We start from the raw sequence: 20,454 nt of genomic DNA, 5'->3' as shown, positions 1-20,454 counted from the left end.
TCAAAGCTAACTCCAGCCCATCTACACCCTCCCAGCCATTGAAGCCCTCCCCTGCCCATCCTCCACCAAACGGCCATACACAGACCGTGCAAGTCTGCCCAGTACTGACCTTAGTTCAATATTTAATATTATTTTCTGATTCTAAATCTAAATTTTTATCCTCAGCAGCAACTGTTTTATTCTCATTTTCTAAAATGAAAGTAGACGTATGATTTTTACATATTATTCAATGTGCCGATATGGAAGAATGAGGACAGCAGAAAACCGTTTAACTCTTTAATGCTCTATTTGTAGAATATTGCTAGCGTTTGAATCGTTGCTTAATGTTGCACAGAAATGATCTACACATTGAAAGAAAACGAGCAGAGCCTTTGGGCGTTCTGTCAGGATTTTCTCTGGGCCCTCGCTGTCCCTCTCACTTTTCCTTTCATCCCACAGTCCACCTGTACAAGTGCGCAGCCCAGCGGGAGAGCTGTGGCCAGTGTCTGAAGGCTGACCAGAAGTTTGAGTGTGGGTGGTGCAGAGGAGAAGGGCGATGTACTCTCCACCAACACTGCAACTCACCGCAGAACCAGTGGCTGGACTGGTCCAGCGAAAATGTGAAGTGCGCCAATCCACGCATCACAGAGGTGAGGCCAAATGATCACAAGAGGGAGCCTGAGCAACTCTATAGAGAGCGGCAAAAACTAGGCATCTGGTGCCCAGATTCCATTACCAAATACGTGTGTAAGATGGCATTTATGCGCCTACGTTTAGGCATGTCAACTTGCACCATGTAGCATCGTACCACATGCCTATAAATGTGGGACCTGCCCAGACTCTGTATATGGTGCCCACCCAACTTTAGATGCACTTCTGAGGTGCGTGCGCAAATAAATTGGATAACGAATATCGCCAGCACCTGCCGGACCCCCCCAACGACCCCCCTCCCTGAACCCCCCCAATGAAACCCCCCCACCCCAGACTCCTCCCCAATGAAACCCCCTTCCCGAAACATTTCTCCCCCCCAGCTCACCTAGTAAGTTGGACGGATGGATGAGTCCACGCACCGTCTTGCCGGCAGGCCCGCCTCCATCCAAATGAGGTGGGCCTGTCCCTCCCCAACCCACAGGAGCCTAGGGCCTGATTGGCCCAGGCGCCTAAGGCCCCTCCTATGGGCGGCCTTAAATCAAAATCACCTAGGGGTCAAGAAAATAAATATTAATCGTGCTCATAGATCGTACTTCAATAGAAACGACAATGAAGTTGAATAAGTAGTAGTCAATTTGATATTTCAATTATTGCACATGTCTATTTAAAGCCATATGTGTGCCAAAAAAAAAGTCGCCATTCAAGCCAAAGCTCTACTTATTAAAGAAGTTAAGTACAACTTCTACTGCTTGTTGCAGCTTTCTGGGTCTCGCTGCGTCTTGTCAGGTATTTATTTATTTATTTTAAAAATTTATATATACCGTTTAAAACTAAAGAGTTTGCATAATTTGCATACATAATGTTAAAATGAAGACAAAATAAAAGCAAATACATAATGAAATACACATATAATAAATGAAAATACCATAATGTAGATAGTAGAGGTCATCGATAATTCATCAATTTTAGCTGAAGTAACTAAAAACGAGGCATCTACGAATAGCTGCATCTTTCGTCATTTTGTGAGTCTACCCTTTTCACAGCAATTTCAGCCATCATACGGTGGCTTTCCTCAGGGTCTGCTGTGAGGTCGAACCTCAAACCTGATTGGTTGGGGCGAGGTAAATGAGACAGGAAAGTCTGTTGGTCACCAGTTTGAATTTTGGTGGGGAAATCAGTTGCTCTCTGGTTTTCACAAATGGTGAAAGCATTTTTTGGCATACTTAAGTGCATTGATTAGAATCCTACTGTCTTCTTATAATTACCGTACGCATTGTATATCTCTTGAAGTGTATGTTGCCTTGAACCCAGTTACGCATAGAGCAACTCATAAATTGTAGATTCGATTTTCTATTGTATAGATAGATCAATGTATAGATTAACCATCTATACATTGATTTCGAACAGTAAGAATTAATTAGATGACTGAGCATTTGATTGAAGAATGAATTTCAGATGATACAGTTGGCGTATAGGACTATATTGTCTAGTGTTGTCTTATTTGGTTCATTGTCACCCGCCTAGAAAGACGGATAATGCAAATAAATAAATGTTGGCCCTGCTACTAACCTTACCATTGATAAACTGATTTTATTTGGGTTCTCATATAACAAGATAGTTCCTATATCTAAAGCAAACTTTGTAAACATTCTGGGTATTTGTATGAGGAGGTAGGTTTAACACAGGGATCTCAAAGTCCCTCCTTGAGGTCCGCAATCCAGTTGAGTTTCCAGGATTTCACCAATGAATATGCATTGAAAGCAGTGCATGCACATAGATCTCATGCATATTCATTGGGGAAATCCTGAAAACCCGACTGGATTGCGGCCCTCGAGGAGGGACTTTGAGATCCCTGTAACATAACATAAGACTTGCCCTACTGGGACAGACCGAAGGTCCATCAAGCCCAGTATTCTGTTTCCAACAGTGGCCAACTCAGGTCCCAAATACCTGCCAGAAACCCAAAGAGTAGCAACATTCCAGAGCTCATTCCACCAATGCCTGAGAGCCAACCTCCTCAGTGATATCCCAATGGCTTGATTGTCCTATTCTTGGCTCACATAAGAATTGCCATACTGGGACAGACCGAAGGTCAATCAAGCCCAGTGTCCTGTTTCCAATTGCAGCCAACCTTGGTCCCAAATACCTAGCTAGATCCCAAGTAGTAAAACAGATTTTATGCTGCTTATCCTAGGAATAAGGAGTGGATTTCCCCAAGCCATCTCAATAATGGTCTATGGACTTCTCTTTTAGGAAATGATCCAAACCTTTTATAAACCCTGCTAAGCTAACTGATTTCACTACATTCTCTGGCAACGAATTCCAGAGTTTGATTACACGTTGTGTGTTTGCAGAAATGGTTTGCTTGAAAATCATGGCTGCTGAATTTAACTTTGAAGTAAAGATGGGAAGAGGTTTTCTTGGAATGTGCTGTCGGAGCTTTAAAAGTGATCATGTTGATTGTGCAGAGGGGAGCCCTGCTGAAGATGAGACTTGACTAATCGCTGGCATTTTTGGTTGAAACCAAAAAAAAGACCAAATACGAAACCCAAAAATTCAGTTGGCCTCTAAGTAAGAATAACTGAGACTCAAGTGAAGGTAATGGGTTAACTGGTGGATGCTGTGAAGGGTAAAAGCAGAGGCTATCAGACCATATGTCATGCTGGCACTGACCAGTCTCTTTGCGCTGCTCCGTTTTCACTGTTTTACCGTACGATTATTAAGGGTCCTCCAAGTTCTCTGAAATAAGTTTGTGACAATTTTAGTGAACAAATGAGTTACTACGATTGTTTGTTCAGTACTCATCCAGGCTGACACATGCTGCCCTGAACAAATGGTAATTAAGCCTGGGAGGTTATTAGCTGTGGATTGATTTTCTGCATTATACAGCATAGGGGGTCAGGGCTGTACAAGAAATGTCTATGGCAAGTTTCTGTTACAGAAATGCCTTCTACGTGGCTTATGCTACGTTCACTAAAGTCTCTGGGGAACCCAGAGAAATTTTCTGTGCTGCAGGTCCCACGGGTTACAGCTGAAGTGGCCTAAAGCTGATTTCACTAGCTGAAAAACAAATCTAAAACCTCATATACATACTCTAAGGTCAGTATCTAAAAGTGGGAATTAATGAGTTTCTTCGAATCTGTCTGAATCTGATCTTTCCTGTTCATGAATATGCAGCAGGTCCTCGGTGTTTAAATGTTAAAATATGCCCTTTGGATTCTTAAGGAAAGGGAAGAAGCACTTTGTTTTGAAACTGGTACTTATGGGGGGAGGTTATCAAGACCCAGTCGTCAATCCAGTTCTGCATGTCCTCCTGCCATTACGAGACTACAGTTCCCAGAATGCCCTGAGAAAGTAATTGTATTGGAATTTTGTCATTTTTTTAGACTAAGTTACTTGGCATAGGTATAAAGAAAAATACACATCTAAGAACGTAAGAATAGCCTTACTAGGTCAGACCAATGGGCCATATAGCCCAGTATCCCATCTTCACAGGTGAGAAGAGTTAGGATTTGAAAGTTTTTATCACACATTTCCTCAGACCACTGGTTCCTGCCCCACCTCCTCAAACCCATCCAACTTTCACTATTCTTCTTTCACTTTTCCTCCAGTTAGAGGCAAATATTCCTGTGGGTCTGCTGGATCCACCATGGATAGCTCAGTCTAATCTCTTGTTTTCTTGTCAGTTGAGTCCATGGCCCTGTGTTCTCAGGTGTCCCAGGTCCTGTCTGCTGTCTCTGTACCATTCCCAGATGAAAAGAACCGGTAAGAGGATGAGGGAAAATTAAATCTTGCTAAAGCAGTGACCTGGGAAACATGCTGGAGAGAGGAGTGGTTAAGTGTGTGTCATTGAAGCTGACTAGTCCCAAATTTACATCACTAATGATATGATTTGGGGATAAGTTTCCTGAACAACTAAAGGGCTCTTTTATTGTGACATTCACTTGCCTTTAGAGTTTAAACTGAATTCATTTAAGTAGAGTTTTCTGGGGACAAGTAGCTCTTAATTAAATGAACAGAGAACTGGAGTCCATACAATAAATCAATAATCACCTTTCAGCATCGGGCCTGGTTTGTTGGGGGCGAAGGAAGTCAAACCTAATGCAAAGTTGTTTCATTGAAGCTGAGATCGATGGGCTGGATGTGAGTTAAATAAACTTTAAAGACCCTGAAGTCCAAAGGGAAACGTGACTAAAATACAGGTGACCCTCTCTAGAAAGCAAGGAGAGGGGTGAGAGTGTGAGCTTTCAAGTAGTGAAAGCTCCCTAGAAAAGGGATCATGTGAGGGGAGATTAGGGAGTGAGGACATTGGCTAATTCCCTCAGTGGAGTAAGATAACTAATGGAATTACCACATGGATCTGTACTGAGACCAATACTTTTAATGAATGAAATGATCAGATTTGCAGATGACAGAGAATTCTTTAAAGATGTTAAACTACATGCAGATTGCACAAATTGAAAGAGGACCTTTGGAGGCTGGAAGACTGGACATCCAAACTGCGGAGGAAATTGAATATGCTCCAGTGCAAATTAGGGTGTGCAGCTTGAGATTTTTCATATCATATAATTTCATTATGGGAGCAATTTTCTTAAGTGATTAGGAGAAACATTGACTGCATGGGTTAAAGAGTGGCTCAGAGGGTGGTGGTGAACGGTACCCTCTCCGAAACGTCGGAGGTGATCAGTGGAGTGCCGCAGGGCTCGGTCTTGGGTCAGATCCTATTTAATATCTTTATAAGGGACCTGGTTCAGGGGCTTCGAGGTAAAATTACACTATTTGCTGATGACGCTAAACTATGCAACATAGTGGGCAAAAGCACAGTGCCCGACAGTATGGCGCAGGACCTACTTTTACTGGAACAGTGGTCCACAACTTGGCAACTAGGTTTTAATGCCAAAAAGTGTAAGGTCATGTACCTTGGCAGCAGAAATCCATGCAGAACTTACACCCTAAATGGTGAGACCTTAGCAAGAACTGCAGCAGAACTTAGGAGTGATCATTAGTGAAGATATGAAGACGGCCAATCAAGTGGAGAAAGCTTCATCCAAAGCTAGCCAAATGCTGGGTTGTATCCGAAGAAGTTTCGTCAGCTGGAAGCCCGAAGTTGTAATGCCATTGTACAGGTCCGTGGTGAGACCTCATCTGGAATATTGTGTTCAATTTTGGAGGCCACATTATCAAAAGGATGTGCTGAGAGTTGAGTCGGTTCAGTGAATGGTCACCAGGATGGTCTCAGGACTCAAGGATCTCCCGTATGAGGAACGTCTGGGTAAGTTGCAGCTATACTCACTCGAGGAACGCAGAGAGAGGGGTGACATGATTGAGACCATTCGGGTCTTTATCTGCCGTCATCTACTATGAGACGTTCAAATATGTTATGGGCCGTATTGAGGTAGAAGACGATATCTTTCTCCTTAAAGGACCTACGGCAGCAAGAGGGCATCCGTTGAAAATCAGGGGTGGGAAATTTCATAGCGACACTAGGAAGTATTTCTTCACCGAAAGGGTGGTTGATTGTTGGAATGATCTTCCACTGCAGGTAACTGAGGCCAGCAACGTGCTAGATTTTAAGAAAAAATGAGATAAGCATATGGGATCACTTCAAGGAAAAATGTAGTGGGGAGGGTCATTAGAGTGGGCAGACTTGTTGGGCCGGTGGCCCTTTTCTACCGTTATATTCTATGTTTCTATAAGTTTCTATGTTGCATATTCCTGCAAAGTGATTGTGTGCATGCATGAGAACTATCAGGAAAGGGTGCACACTTTTTGGAAAAAGTGTATACTCTGATTGCAGAATGTACACACCCTTTTGAATGAGTGTGCCCAATTAACAACATGACTCATGAAAAAACATTAATTTTGTGGTTTTCCTTTGTTTTCATTTGACGATGACCTGAACCGACATTTTCTGAATCTATGTGTACAGCTCAGCTCTTTGTGGCACCAGATTAACTGTTAGTCTGAGCGTGTTTTGTTTTTTTACCAGTTTGGGCAAAAATTTTGTTTGTTGAGTATTTTGATCTTTTACACTGAATTACAAGACCACCTGACCCCTGATGGCAGGCAGAGACGCCGAAACACGGCCCGTGTCAGGTCCATCACTAAAGCAGGATTACCCGGAACTTGAAGGCCCTTTGTGCTTTTTTTGTGTTCCTCATGAACCGACATTTGCCACGTTATTTCAAATGATTGCATATCCCTAGTGCGAAGTAATGCACAATGGGAAGAATAACGCAAGCTATATTCACGATGATGAGTTCCACATTATAAGGGTAATTCTATAAAATAGGTAAAAACAGAAAAAGGAGAAAGGTCCTCTCCGGGAAGGAATGCCAAAAGACAATGATGTAGGGGTTGACCAATAAAAATGAATCATGGAATCTTGGAGTAAGACCTGATAAAATGTAAAGTTTATTATGATGAAAAGGACTGTAGGTCTACATAAAACAAATCCCCCAAAGATGGTTGAAATTCTGAAGATAGATTCTGACTTGCTAGATACTTGGGACCTGGGTTGGCCACTATTTTGATGGACCTTCAGTCTGTCCCAGTTTGGTAACTCTTATGTTCTATCAGGTCCAATTATTATTGACTCCTGATGCAGGCGCTAGCCTCATTACACTAGTATCGTATAAAAGAAAGGAGACAGCCATTTTCCCTTATAGAATAGACATCTATATAGGAACACTGTTATATAATTACCCTCAGAGTCACCACCTAGGAAAAGGATGTAGGTGTCATGGCGGACAACATGGTGAAATCTACTCAGTCTACAGAGGTGGCCAAACAAAAATCCTAAAATTTTAAGAGTTATAAGGACAGAAGCAGAGAACAAAGCAAAAAATATCATATTACCTCTGTCTCTCTCCGCGGTTTGACTGCATCTAGAGCAGGGCTGCCCAAGTCCGGTCTTTGAGATCTACTGGCAGGCCAGGTTTTCAGGATATCCACAATGAACATGCATGAGAGAGATTTGCATACCAAGAAGGCAGTGCAGGCAAATCTCTCTCATGCATATTCATTGTGGATATCCTGAAAACCTGGCCTGCCAGTAGATCTCGAGAACCGGACTTGGGCAGCCCTGATCTAAAGTATTCTGTTCAATTCTGGTTGCCGCACCTCATGCAACATATAGTGAAATAATGAAAAGTACAGAAAAGAGCAATTGACCAAAATGATGGATGAAGGGGGACAGAAGTAAAGGCTAGGTGGATTGAGGCTGTTCAGTTTGGAGAAGAGGTGGCTGATGGGAGATATGAAAGGGGTCTATGAAGTTCTGATTGGATTAGAGCGGGTAAACACAAACCAATGGTTTACTTTTTCAGAAAGGCTAGGAGACATCCAATGAAATGACTTATGCATTTAATATATCAAGGGGAAATACTTTTTCATTCATTGCGAGAGAATGTGGTAAAAGCAGTTAAAGTAACTGGCTTTAGAAAAGGGTTTGGACAAATCCCTGGAGGAAAAGTCCGTAATATCTTATTAAAGTACATTGATCTGAGCAAAATCACTGCTTATCCCTACGATTGTTTTTAGGAAAAAAGTTAAGTTTACAGTAAAATGTGGACGGTTACAACCCCCAAACCCCCCATAACGCCGGCGCGATCTCTATTAAGTAAACTGGGGGGGCTCCCCAACAAAACCCCCTGTCGGATCCCTTAAAAACTGTAATTTTCTTCGGCGCACGCCTCCGTCTTGCGCTCAGTTGTCGGCGTGCGCCTTTGTCTTTCGCGGGGTTGTCTATGAACCGCACTAAGGCCACAGGATGTATTAATAATCTAGAAATGTCTGAAAGGTACTATAGGACCCTGCTTAGAGGAAATAAGAAGTGATAATATTAGATTCTGAGGAGCCGACTGAAGTAGGTAACGCTAGAGGGCGGGAGAGAGCGAGGAGGACCTGCGCTGGGGAGGGGGACAATTGTGCTGCTAATGGCTTTGTGTCTTGCAGTGAGCTATAATGTCACCTTCTGATGAAGACATGAAAACTGCACTGTAAAAAAAAAACAACAGAGCAGTGAAGTTAAATGCTTTAAAGCTGTAATTATAGTCTCAAACGAGAAAGTCAATAATACAATCATATCTAGTCTGCCGCTGCCACAGGGGGCTCTACCGAATGCATTAAGTACATAATGGCAGTAAGTAAGAGCATCTTAACACTACCTCCAGCCTTTCCCCAGTCATATCCTCTCATTTCTCGCCTGTAATCATTGTGATCTTTAGCCTTTGGTTCCGTGAGATATTCTGCACTTGTACGAGACAACAACAAAAAATGCCAGCAGGTGTGTGGCAAAGCCTGAAGGTGCAGAGAGAAGGCCTAGCCAGGTAGTTGGAGCAGGGGGTCGTCAAATCCCAGTTCCACCATTGACTCTTCTTGGGGCAAGTCACTTTATCTCCCATTGCCCCACTATGGGGATAATTCTATAAAGTCAGCCAAGCCAGGTTACAAGAGCCCCCCAAAAGTAAAACAGATTTTATACTGGTTATCCCAGAAATAAATAGTGGATTTTCCCAAGTCCAACTTAATAATAGTTTATGGACTTTTCTTTTAGGAAATTATCCAAATTGTTTTAAACCCTGCTGAACTAACTGCTTTTACCACTTCCTCTTGCAATGACTTCCAAAGTTTAAGTACGCATTAGTGAAGAAATATTTTCTCCGGTTTGTTTTAAATCTACTCCTCAGTAGCTTCATCGCATGCCTCCTAGTCCTAATATTTTTGAAAAGTGTGAAGAAACGATTCCCATCTAGCCTTTCCACTCCACTCAGTATTTTATAGACCTCTATCATATCACCCCTGAGCCATCTCTTCTCCAAACTGAAGATCACTAGACACTTTAGCCTTTCCTCATAGGGAACTCGTCTCATCCCTTTTAGCATTTTTATGGCCTTTCTCGGTACCTTTTGTAAATCCGCCGTGTCTTTTTTCTTTGAGATGTGGTGAGCAGAATTGCACACAGTATTCAAGGTGCCGTCGTACCATAGAGTGATACAAAGGTGTTATAATAATCTCAATTTTGGTTTTCATTCCTTTCCTTATAATTCCTAACATTCTGTTTGCTTTCTTTGCTGCTGCTGCACACTGAGCAGAGGTTTTCAACAGGGTGATTTTAGAGTCATTTTTGCATTATGTAATCTCAAAACATAACATGGGTTTTTGTATACTCTTATGTTGTCCATTCATGCTGTTCCTTTATGTATTGTGTTCTTTGTTTGCTGGCTGTATTAGCTTTGTTGCACTTCATAATAAACATATTATTTAAAAAGAACTGAACATAAACAAGATGAAGATCGTGAACACGGAAAATGATGAAGATTTTGAGCTTGAAGGCGATGGAATAGAAGTTGTAAAGGATTTCAGTCTCCTGGCCTCGTTACGCAGAATAGCACTTGGTCGCTCTCCAATGAAGACTCTCGACAAAGTATTCGAAGGCAAGGAAATACCACTCCAAAAACGAAGATCAGACTTGTCCACGCTCTCATTTTCTCAGTGGTCAGTTACGGATGCGAAAGCTGGACACTGCGGAAACAAGACAGAAAGAAGATTGACTGATTTGAGCTTTGGTGCTGGAGAAGGGTTTTAGGCGTGCCGTGAATCGCCAGAAGAGCTAACGAATCGATTCTGGAAGAGATCAAACCGGCTGTGTCACTCGAAGCCCAAATGATGAAGTTGACCTCTTGCCTGGGCCTTGAGCATCTGCGCATGCTCAAGGCCTTCTGGTTCTTGCTCTCTCCGAGAGTGGGAATGGTCATCTCTCCCGCTTCCAGGGGGGTTCCTTGGTGGCGGGAGGGAGTGATCATCTCTCTCACGGCAGCAAGAGGGAGTGGGCATCCCTCCTGCTGATCTTCGATTTGGGGGTCTTTATTTTTTTATTTGTGCATTTATTCTGTGCATGTGCCGATCGCTATCACCAGTGATCAGCTTATGCAAATTTAGTGACTTTCCACGACTCTGTGCGTTTTTTTAAAGAATGACTCGCCTTTTTTAAATCATTACAGTTGTGGTCACAATAGTGGCCCATCATATTTTACTTCAAACATTTGAGAATCTTCCCCTTAGTGTGTTGAGTTGCCCACTCTTGGAAGCAATAGGAACAGACCCTTTGCTGGGGCTTGACTACAGCCCTGCTTGATCTCCCCCCCCCCCTCCCAACAGATAGAGAGACAAGATAAGGAGCAAAGGCCTTCTCCCTCCCCAAAAGGCAAAGGGTAGGGGTTAAGGGAATGATTTGTTTGCCAGCAATAATTTTTCCAACCACAGTTAAGTGCCTTAAAGAGACAAGAGAAAAATCAAGAAGCTGTAAGTTTCTGAAGACATAAGCAAGGACGTGAAATAGATAAAGTAAAAAAAAAAATACCAATCAATCCACAGGAAGGTTTGCTGCTTTATCTCAAAGTTAACTTGTGCAGTGTCAAAGGATTCAGATGTAAGCAGCTGGTCATTCGTGAGAACCTTACCACCCGATGATACTGTTAACCCCTCACCCCCTATGGTCGTGCCAGTGGTCTACTCCCTTTGTTCTGGAACCTTTTGACCCTTTGGGGACCTGCAACCTCAGAGAGAATGCCCAGGCCAGCCCTACCCTCGAGTATGTATTTTCCACATGGCCCTTTTTTCAACTCCTACTGACTTATTCAAATGAGGTTCCACAGTGAGACTCTGCACAAGGCCTTGTATCCTTCACACTCCCCAGGGGCTACCCCTGATAAAAGAAATCCCAGACTCTTTACCCAATGAGAGAAAAATGTGTGTGTATAGGATGCATGGAATCCCTTCTGAGATGATTCCACAGTCTTTGGCTTCATCATCCTCGTCGTTCTCAATGTAGAAATTTCTTCAATGAGATGAGAGTTCTAATTTTACCAAATCTTTACATATGTCTATTGGTATCAGAAACTGGCTCAGAGCTAACCTCTTCTCTTTTTAATACTGTGGGTATTTGTAAGTCTCGAGTATGTTTCTCATGACCAAAGTAACCATCAACAGATAGAACTTGATTTAGATGACAGTTCTATAAATTGGTGCCTTATCTTGGCATCACAAAGGGGCACATTTAGCATCAATTCTCTAACAGCTTAAGGGCCCGCCGAAGTCATTATACTGTACGTGTGCAAAGCCACATCGGTGTTCTGAAAGGTGATCCATGCCCACTTGTGACAGGGCATATCACCAAAATGGTGATTTTGATCCAATCGGGGCCTTCGGCCCCTCCCACTACATCCCAAGATGCATTGGGAGGAGGAAGCCCCGTTATTTGCAGCACGCGGCCCTGTAGGTTTTGGGGATGAGGGAGGAGGGCGGAGATGTCGGGTGAGGTACGGGATATCAGGGGATGTTGGGGGAGGTACGGGAAGTCAGGGGGACAGGTGTAGGGTTCCACGGCTCAGCTGATCCTGGCAGGGGGAATTCCTATCAGCTGAGCCGCCAGGAATCCCCCTAACCGGCTCAGCTGATGGGGATTCTTTGTGCTGCGATCAGACAAGGTAGTTGGTGGGTACGTCTACAAAACCTGTTTTTGTATGTTTTTCACGTGGACGTTTTTATTTTTGGAAATGGGCAAAAAAAGGTGGTCGTCCTAAGGTCCAAAACTTAAACCTGGTTCATTTTCCAAAATAAAAGATGGATGTTTGGCAGTTTTGAAAATGGACATTTTTTTTCTGCTGGGTTTGTGGACGTTTTGCATAAAACGTCCAACCTCAGACTTACTCAACCAGTCTGAAAACTGCCTAGAACTGTCACCTACTTGTTTCCGGCAGGTAGCATTTCCCTGTGTGTTACCAAATGGTTGGTGTGCACCGTTTGTATAACCATGTCATGTTGCACTGGCAGTGTCAGACCAAAAAGAGGTGTTATTGGAACAATTGTTTCCAGGTTCTCCACAGCAAGCCTGCCAATCGAGGCTTTATAATTTGCAGTTCGTCATTTCTGAGCCTGGGAGTGTAGGTGTCTGTCTGAAAAGCAGAACCACAAATCCCAGAATGCAGGTGGGCAAAGTCTTGTGGACTGTATACTACTCTGTTGTGTGCTGTTATTAAAAAATATAATCCCCCTACCCCCAAATAGAACAACCTTAAAATCCCTTATAACAAATCCCTGGAAGTAGTAAGAGGTGGAGCACAAGCCTGGCTTTGATCTCTCATTCATTTCTTTGCAGGCTTCATTAATCTAACATTACTGCAACAAACATCTAAAGGGGAACATGTCAGAGTGAGTTATAGTCTTTTTTTGTTGAGATAACAGTTAAGGGGGGGTTCTGAACGTTCTATTAGTTACAACAGAAGAGACGCAGAGGGAGTTTTTGCTTCTTGAATGCCAAGACCCCACTGAATTTGCTGCTCGCAAGTCTGTTGGTGTAGTCTGGGGAAATAAAGCAAGAAGGAAAAGGTTTTTTTTTTAAATCCTCAGGTGGTCATGTTGTCTTGTGGGGTATTGTGTGTTTGGTACTTAATTGTGCAGTTCGGTTGTGCAATGGGGCTCTCACCACAGAACAGCATCCTATGTTCTTAGCCGTGGCTCTGTCCTGGTATACATCCTATGGCATCAAAAATGCCTTGAGGTTGTGTTGATTACATGGTTATCACAAAAAGATTGAAATGGAGATCAAGATGGCTGTCGGTTAGGGAGGACGTGTTGTTCTCCTTTCCTGTCTTGGATATTTGCCTCTTACCATATGCCTAAATGACAAGGGAGTGCTTCTTCACACCTGTGAGACAGACAGAAATCACTACATTCATTCAAGCTTCTTCTGGCAAACCGGTTGGAGAAGAACCCAAGCTTCAGGAGAAATGTGATGCTTAGACCCTCTCTTCCCCCGCAGCCTGGCATTGAATCTCCTTCGGAACTTCCAAGGCCGAGCACGCCGCCATTCCCCTTGGGCTTAAGTGGGACAAATCCTGAGGTTTCTTCAGGCAGTGATCTTGCTCAGGATTGGTATCGGTGGGAGAGACTCTGGAAACACCACAGGCGGCGGTTACTATTACACTCCTGCTGTTGACGCAACCATCTAAGATTTCACTTGGTGTGATTTGGCAAGCCCTGGAAGCCATCTTTAATGTCTCCTCTCAGATTTTACCTGCAGTTGAGCAGGGTATGGAGCGGAGTCAAAAACCTGAGGAGAGTGTTGGGACTTTAAAAATGAAGGTGGATGCAACAGATTTGCAGCTACAACAGGTGAAAACTAATCAAACTATTCTTATGCAAGATAAGATGGTATTATATCAGAGAGCTGAAAATGTTCAGAATTACATTCAAGTATTGAACTTAAGATTGTTAAACTTTCCTCGTATTTTAAGGATTTATTCTACAAATTTGTGTGAGAGTTTTTTAAATACGAGGACAAAACCTTAGCACCTTTGAATAAAGTTTATGCGGGAAGAGCTTATGACACATTTATTTTGGCAGACCTTTCCAGGTTCAGCCTTTGAACGGGTTGTTTAGAGAGGTTTTTTTAAAAATAATACTTTGGGTTTTTGTGTATTTGGAGGACTTTCCTATTTAGTATATGGAGTCCTTTTCCGATATGTAATTTTATTTAAAATTGTAAACCGCTTCGATTGCATTGTAAGTTTGCAGTATATCATATTGAATAAATCTGTGTTCCATTACTATAAAAAATGGCTCAGCCTGAACAAGGTGATATTTCTTCAGATAGTTTAAATCTAACCTCCTGGAAACTTCTGCAGAAGTGATAATCTCAAAATACTTTGCTGGTTTCTTCTGTATTCCAGCAAGATAAAAAATATATTGTTGAACTCTTCTTTAAAACTCAAGATTGTAGTTTTTTAGGAGGGAAATTGAACATATTTCCTGATGTATCTAAATCAGGGATCTCAAAGTCCCTCCTTGAGGGCCGCAATCCAGTCGGGTTTTCAGGATTTCCCCAATGAATATGCATTGAAAGCAGTGCATGCACATAGATCTCATGCATATTCATTGGGGGAATCCTGAAAACCCGACTGGATTGCGGCCCTCGAGGAGGGACTTTGAGACCCCTGAAATAATGGACCCAAGCTCATTGGAATAATTTTCTCTCTTTTAGACAACGTGTTACTTTGGGTGTCACTTTCCAATTAATGTATCTGTGTAAATGTATTGTTTGTTGTTTATTGAAGGCTTCTATACCGCTGCTAATGACAGGGGAGTCAATTCAGAGCGGTTTACATGAGCTTCCGTAAAGGTGTTTTCTGAGATGGTTTTCAATTCAGACACATTTATACCATATAATCAATCAACCTACGTATATACACATATAATACTAGTATCGTGTACTATGTTCATACTAAATCCTACTTATTTGCATACATAATTCTTGGATCGTGTTCTATGTTCATCTTAGGTTTACATTTATCCTGATAATTCTAGTTATCTATACTTTGTCATATCCTCAGCAATTCTGGGTATCTATTGTGTTCACCCTCAGCCTTGAAAGATGTTAACATAGCAAATAACATCAGAGAAAGACCTGAACGCTCCATCCAGTCTTCCCTATAATTACATGCTTTACAATTTCATGATTAAATTAAAATGTCTTTTTTTTCTTTGTTATTTCTGAGCCATAGACCTTAGAAAACCACCCAGTATTATCCTTAGGTTCCAACTACGGAAGTTGCCATTCATGCTCACTCCAGCCTATCCAAACCATTTCATTTGCGGGATTCAGACTGTGAAAGTCTGCCCATTCATATTCTAATTAGCGATCCTCTGTGTTTGTCCCACGCTTTTTTGGATTCTGTCACTGTTTTCCTCTCCACCATCTCCCTCAGGAGAGCATTCCAGGCATCCACCACCCTCTCCGTGAAAAAGAATTTCCTAACATTACTCTTTAAAGTCTACCACCTCTCAACCTCAATTTATGTCCTCAATTTCTCTTCTCTGAAAAAGATTTGGTTCTGTGTTAATACCTCCAGAGTATACATGTTGAGGTCTTCTAGTCTCTTCTCATACTTCTTTTGGCGCAAACTCCCTACCATTTTCATCGCTTTCCTTTGGACTGCTTTCAAGTCGTCTTATATCCTTGGCCAGATACATCCTCCAAAACTGAACATAATACTCCAAGTGGGGCCTCACCAATGTCTTGTACAGAAGCATCAACACTTCCTTTCATCTGCTGGTTATGCCTCTCTCTTTACAACCTAGCATTCTTCTGGCTACAGCTACTGCCTTGTTTCGTTGCTTTCAGATCCTCAGATAGTATCACTCCAAGGTCCTTCTCCTCCCAGTACATACATCTCCCTCAAATTTCTACTCCTCAAATGCATCACTCTGCATCTCTTCACATTGAATTTTAGTTGCCAGACATTAGACCATTCTTCCAACTTTTGCAGATCCGTTTTCATGTTTTCCACTTCCTCCGGAGTCTTGAATCTTACAAATCTTGGCATCATCCACAAAAAGGCAAACCTTTCCTTCTAATCCTTCAGCAATATCGCTCACAAACATATTGAACAGCACCGATCCTTGAGGCACTCTACTACTTACCTTCCTCCAAGCAAATTCCATTAACCATCACCCTGACGTCTGACTATCAACCAGATTCTAATCCAGTTCACCTTTGTGTCGTAGCTTCAGCCAGTCAAGTTTGTTTGAGAGCCTTCTCTGAGGAACCATGTCAAAGGCTTTGCTGAAATCTAGTTAAATTATATTTAGCGCAATTCCTCGATCTAATTCTCTGAATACCAGTCAAAGAATTCAATCAGATTCGTTTGGCACGATTTACCTTTAATAAAGCCATGTTGTTTTGGATCTTGTAACCCATAAATTTTTTTGGTCCTTCCCAGCTACAATATTTGGTACAGATGATTTGTTTAGGTCTAATTTTGTATAAGCAAGATACAAATGTTGTTTATATCTAATTTGTATTTTTGAATATCTGTCTTCTAGATTTTTCTCCTTGGTCTCCCAAATTTGTGAGCTGAAGGCATGCTGGATTATATATTTTTTCCTTTGTTTTCTAGAAGATTTACAAACATAAGAATTGCCGCTGCTGAGTCAGACCAGTGGTCCATCGTGTCCAGCAGTCCGCTCACGCAGCAGCCCCCAGGTCAAAGACCAGTACTCTAAATGAGTCCAGCCTCACCTGCGTACGTTCCAGTTTAGCAGGAACTTGTCCAACTTTGTCTTGAATCCCTGGAGGGTGTTTTCCCCTATAACAGCCTCCGGAAAAGTGTTCCAGTTTTCTACCACACTCTGGGTGAAGAAGAACCTCCTTACGTTTGTACGGAATCTATCCCCTTTTAACTTTAGAGAGTGCCCTCTCGTTCTCCCTACCTTGGAGAGGGTGAAGAGCCTGTCTTTATCTACTAAGTCTATTCCCTTAGGTATCTTGAATGTTTCGATCATGTCCCCTCTCAGTCTCCTCTTTTCAAGGGAGAAGAGGCCCAGTTTCTCCAATTTCTCATTGTATGGCAACACCTCCAGCCCCTTAACCATTTTAGTCACTCTTCTCTGGACTCTTTCGAGTAGTACAGTGTCCTTCTTCATGAATGGTATGCTGGACGCAGTATTCCAGGTGAGGGCGCACCATGGCCCGGTACAGCGGCATGATAACCTTCTCCGATCTGTTCGTGATCCCCTTCTTAATCATTCCTAGCATTCTGTTTGCCCTTTTCGCCGCTGCTGCGCATTGCGTGGACAGCTTCATCGACTTGTCGATCAGAACTCCCAAGTCTCTTTCCTGGGAGGTCTCTCCAACTACTGCCCCGGACATCCTGTATTTGTGCATTAGATTTTTGTTACTGATATGCATCACTTTACACTTATCCACGTTGAACCTCATTTGCCATGTCGATGCCCATTTCTCGAGCTTGATTATGTCACGTTGCAGATCTTCGCAATCCCCCTGCGTCTTTACTACTCTGAATAACTTCGTATCATCCGCAAATTTAATCACCTCACTTGTACCAATGTCCAGATCGTTTATAAAGATGTTGAAGAGCACGGGTCCAAGCACCGAGCCCTGCGGCACCCCACCGGTGACGCTCTTCCAGTCTGAGTATTGTCCATTTACCCCCACTCTCTGTTTCCTATGCCCCAGCCAGTTTTTAATCCACGTGAGTATTTCACCCTTGATTCCTCGATTCTTAAGTTCCGCAGTGCTGAAATTGTGACAATGTATGTATATTCACTTTGTATGATATTTGAAAAAGCAATAAAAAAAAATTGAAGTGTTGAATTACAAATATAGAGGATACGAAAAGAAATCAAAACCCTACTTTTCAAAAAATGTATCCAGATATCTTAACCCAACCCTTCCCCCTCCTCCTAGATAAATTCTCCCCCAAAACCTCCACTTAAATAATCTCTTCCTCTCCAAAACACCAACCAAGTATTCAGATCCCTGAAATGTAACGTAATCTTATTTGTACTCTAACTGTAATTATTTGTTATACCACACAGTAACGTACAGTCAATTTAATATCCAATTTGCAAGTTCTTCCGGAATTAATCCAGGTACCTCTCCTCCCTTATAACCAAAAAAACTCCCAAAACTGTTGTAACTTCACTGGAAATGTCCAGTTAGCTCTTTTGTAATCCGCCTTGAACTGCAACGTATAGGCGGAATAGAAGTCCCTAATGTAATGTAATGTAATGAAATGGTCTCTACCCCCCCCCTAAAACGTACAGTTTGTTAAGACAGACATACAGGAGAGGAATGTGCATTTCTTAGCGTCCATTCAGTTATTTAATGTTACTTTAAAAATGTGTGAAGGAGGAATGATTTGGATGATTGTATGAATATGCAGCGTGAGTAGGGCCAGCGTGGTGCCGGCACCCGGGACAGTCCACCCCTGCCCTTACTATACCACTGGCAGTGAGAATCGAACCTAGATTCCCAGGCCACTGACCATTAGGTTCTCCCCATGTAGCATCAGGCTACGTATAGAATGAGCTCCTTAGTATGGTTTATTTTTTTATTTATTCAGTTTTCTCTACCGTTCTTCCAAGAGAGCTCAGAACGCCCTAGCCTGGTGGGCTCACAATCTATCTAATGTACCTGGGGCAATGGGGGGGATTAAGTGAGTTGCCCAGGGGGTTTGAACCCACAACCTCAGGGTGCGGAGGCTGTAGCTTTAACCACTGCCCCACACTCTTCCCCACATTTGATATTTTGTATTACAAGAAATGGGTGAAATGAACTGAAAAGTCTGAAAATCTGGCAAAAAAAAAAGCTCAAACTAGCCAGATGTTTTTGCACATCCTTAATTCAGGACAAAAAAAAGCAATTAAAATCAACAATTCTCTGTTTACGGAGAACTAAGTTTTAGCATTTTAAAGCTGTTTCAGAAAAGGGGGGGAGGGGTTCTTTAGCAGGATTGAGGGGGCAGAGCTTAGTAGCCACCTGCAGCTGGAAAGGAGCGAGACCGTATTTCTTCGATCCTGCCAAAGATTTACAGTTACCTTGTTGACCATTTTTCTGCTTTCCCTGCAGATAACGACTGTCTCGGGCCCACCAGAGGGAGGAACCTGGGTCACAATTCATGGCATAAACCTGGGCCTCGATTTTTCAGAGATCGTGAATAACGTACAAGTAGCCGAGGTGGAGTGCGCACCCTTAGAAGAGGAATACATCATAGCAGAACAGTGAGTGCATTGAACCCTTTGCTCGTACTCCAATATAGTGCCGTGCCTTCTGCAAGAGTGATGCAATCACTGAGGAACAGTAGATGTCATGTGGTCTAGAGGAGGAAGCATCTTTGCAAATAGATTTCATTTCACCTGTTTTCCTTTTAAATTCTTTTGTAAAATTTTGATGTTTAGCAGCATTTTAATCCATTAGGGCAGTGGTTCCCAACCCTGTCCTGGAGGAACACCAGGCCAATTGGGTTTTCAGGCTAGCCCTAATGAATATGCATGAAGCAAATTTGCATGCCTATCACTTCCATCGTATGCAAATCTCTCTCATGCATATTCATTAGGGCTAGCCTGAAAACCCGATTGGCCTGGTGTTCCTCCAGGACAGGGTTGGGAATCACTGCATTAGGGTAATTAGCTGGGGGGGGGGGTAAGATCTGTACTTCTTCCACAATTAGATTACTGTAATTCACTTTATTGTAAAGGTTACAACTGATGCAGAATACTGCCGTCGGATTGATTCTGAGAAACGGTAAATTTAGGGTTTACCAGACGTCCAGATTTTACGGACATATCCAGGGGTTCGGATGGCTTTTCAAAACCTAGCATTTGTTTGAGTTTTGAAAAGAAATCGCGTCGGGAGAACGCATGCGCAGATACAATGCGGTGACGTCATGCGCAGATGCCTTCTTGCCCTATGAACCGGCAGCCAGGGTGGGGGGGTGGAGCTGAGGTGGGACTGTGGGATCCAGATTTAGGTAAATTTGATAATGGCAGCCTATTTTTGGCTGATCATTATTGGTTGCTGATAAATAGGCGGTTCCAATATAAACTAGCTTGTTTAGTTCATAAATCTCTGTGTGATGAAAATCCCTAATAATTCCTAGCATCCTGTTTGCATTTTTGGCCACTGCTGCACATTGGGCAGAGGATTTCAGCACAGTGTCGACAATGACATCAGGATCTTCTTTCTTATAAAGCACCATTTATAGAATTCCCCTCATTATGGGCTGCATCACGAGGGTGAGGTGGGAGATGCCAAGTTTGCTGTTTGCGACCGGGTACTTTGGAAGGGGGGGGATCAGCCAAGAATGCAGGCCAGCGTGTGCTCAGTTTCCGCTTATGCTCACAGCGCAAAGAGCGAGCATGTGCAGGGGACCAACTGGGGCATTGGCAACTGCCACTAGCGGCCCAGCTTGGAAGACTTCAAGGGAGGAGGAGTTCAGCTGACAGGGCTTGGAGATCCCT

General features: G+C 42.8%; 1 protein-coding gene and 1 long non-coding RNA gene across 7 annotated transcripts in view; one reads left to right on the top strand and one right to left on the bottom strand.

Annotated features, from left to right (window-relative positions):
* The window catches only part of PLXNA2 (plexin A2), a 742,509-nt gene that overhangs the window by 617,279 nt on the left and 104,776 nt on the right, over positions 1 to 20,454 (top strand). For all 6 annotated transcript variants that reach the window (XM_033917847.1, XM_033917849.1, XM_033917848.1 and 3 more), the window contains 2 exons: positions 439 to 629; positions 19,064 to 19,215. In XM_033917847.1, the coding sequence (XP_033773738.1) occupies positions 439 to 629; positions 19,064 to 19,215 (343 nt within the window). The remainder of the gene's footprint in view (positions 1 to 438; positions 630 to 19,063; positions 19,216 to 20,454) is intronic.
* LOC117347225 overlaps positions 1 to 20,454 on the bottom strand; it is a 118,375-nt gene that overhangs the window by 26,436 nt on the left and 71,485 nt on the right. The window lies entirely within an intron of this gene.

This window comes from Geotrypetes seraphini, chromosome 13 (genome assembly GCF_902459505.1).
Source record: "Geotrypetes seraphini chromosome 13, aGeoSer1.1, whole genome shotgun sequence".
In the NCBI taxonomy this organism is placed as follows: domain Eukaryota; kingdom Metazoa; phylum Chordata; class Amphibia; order Gymnophiona; family Dermophiidae; genus Geotrypetes; species Geotrypetes seraphini.
The sequence above is the reverse complement of the archived record's forward strand: the minus strand, read 5'-3'. Positions and strand labels throughout refer to the sequence as shown.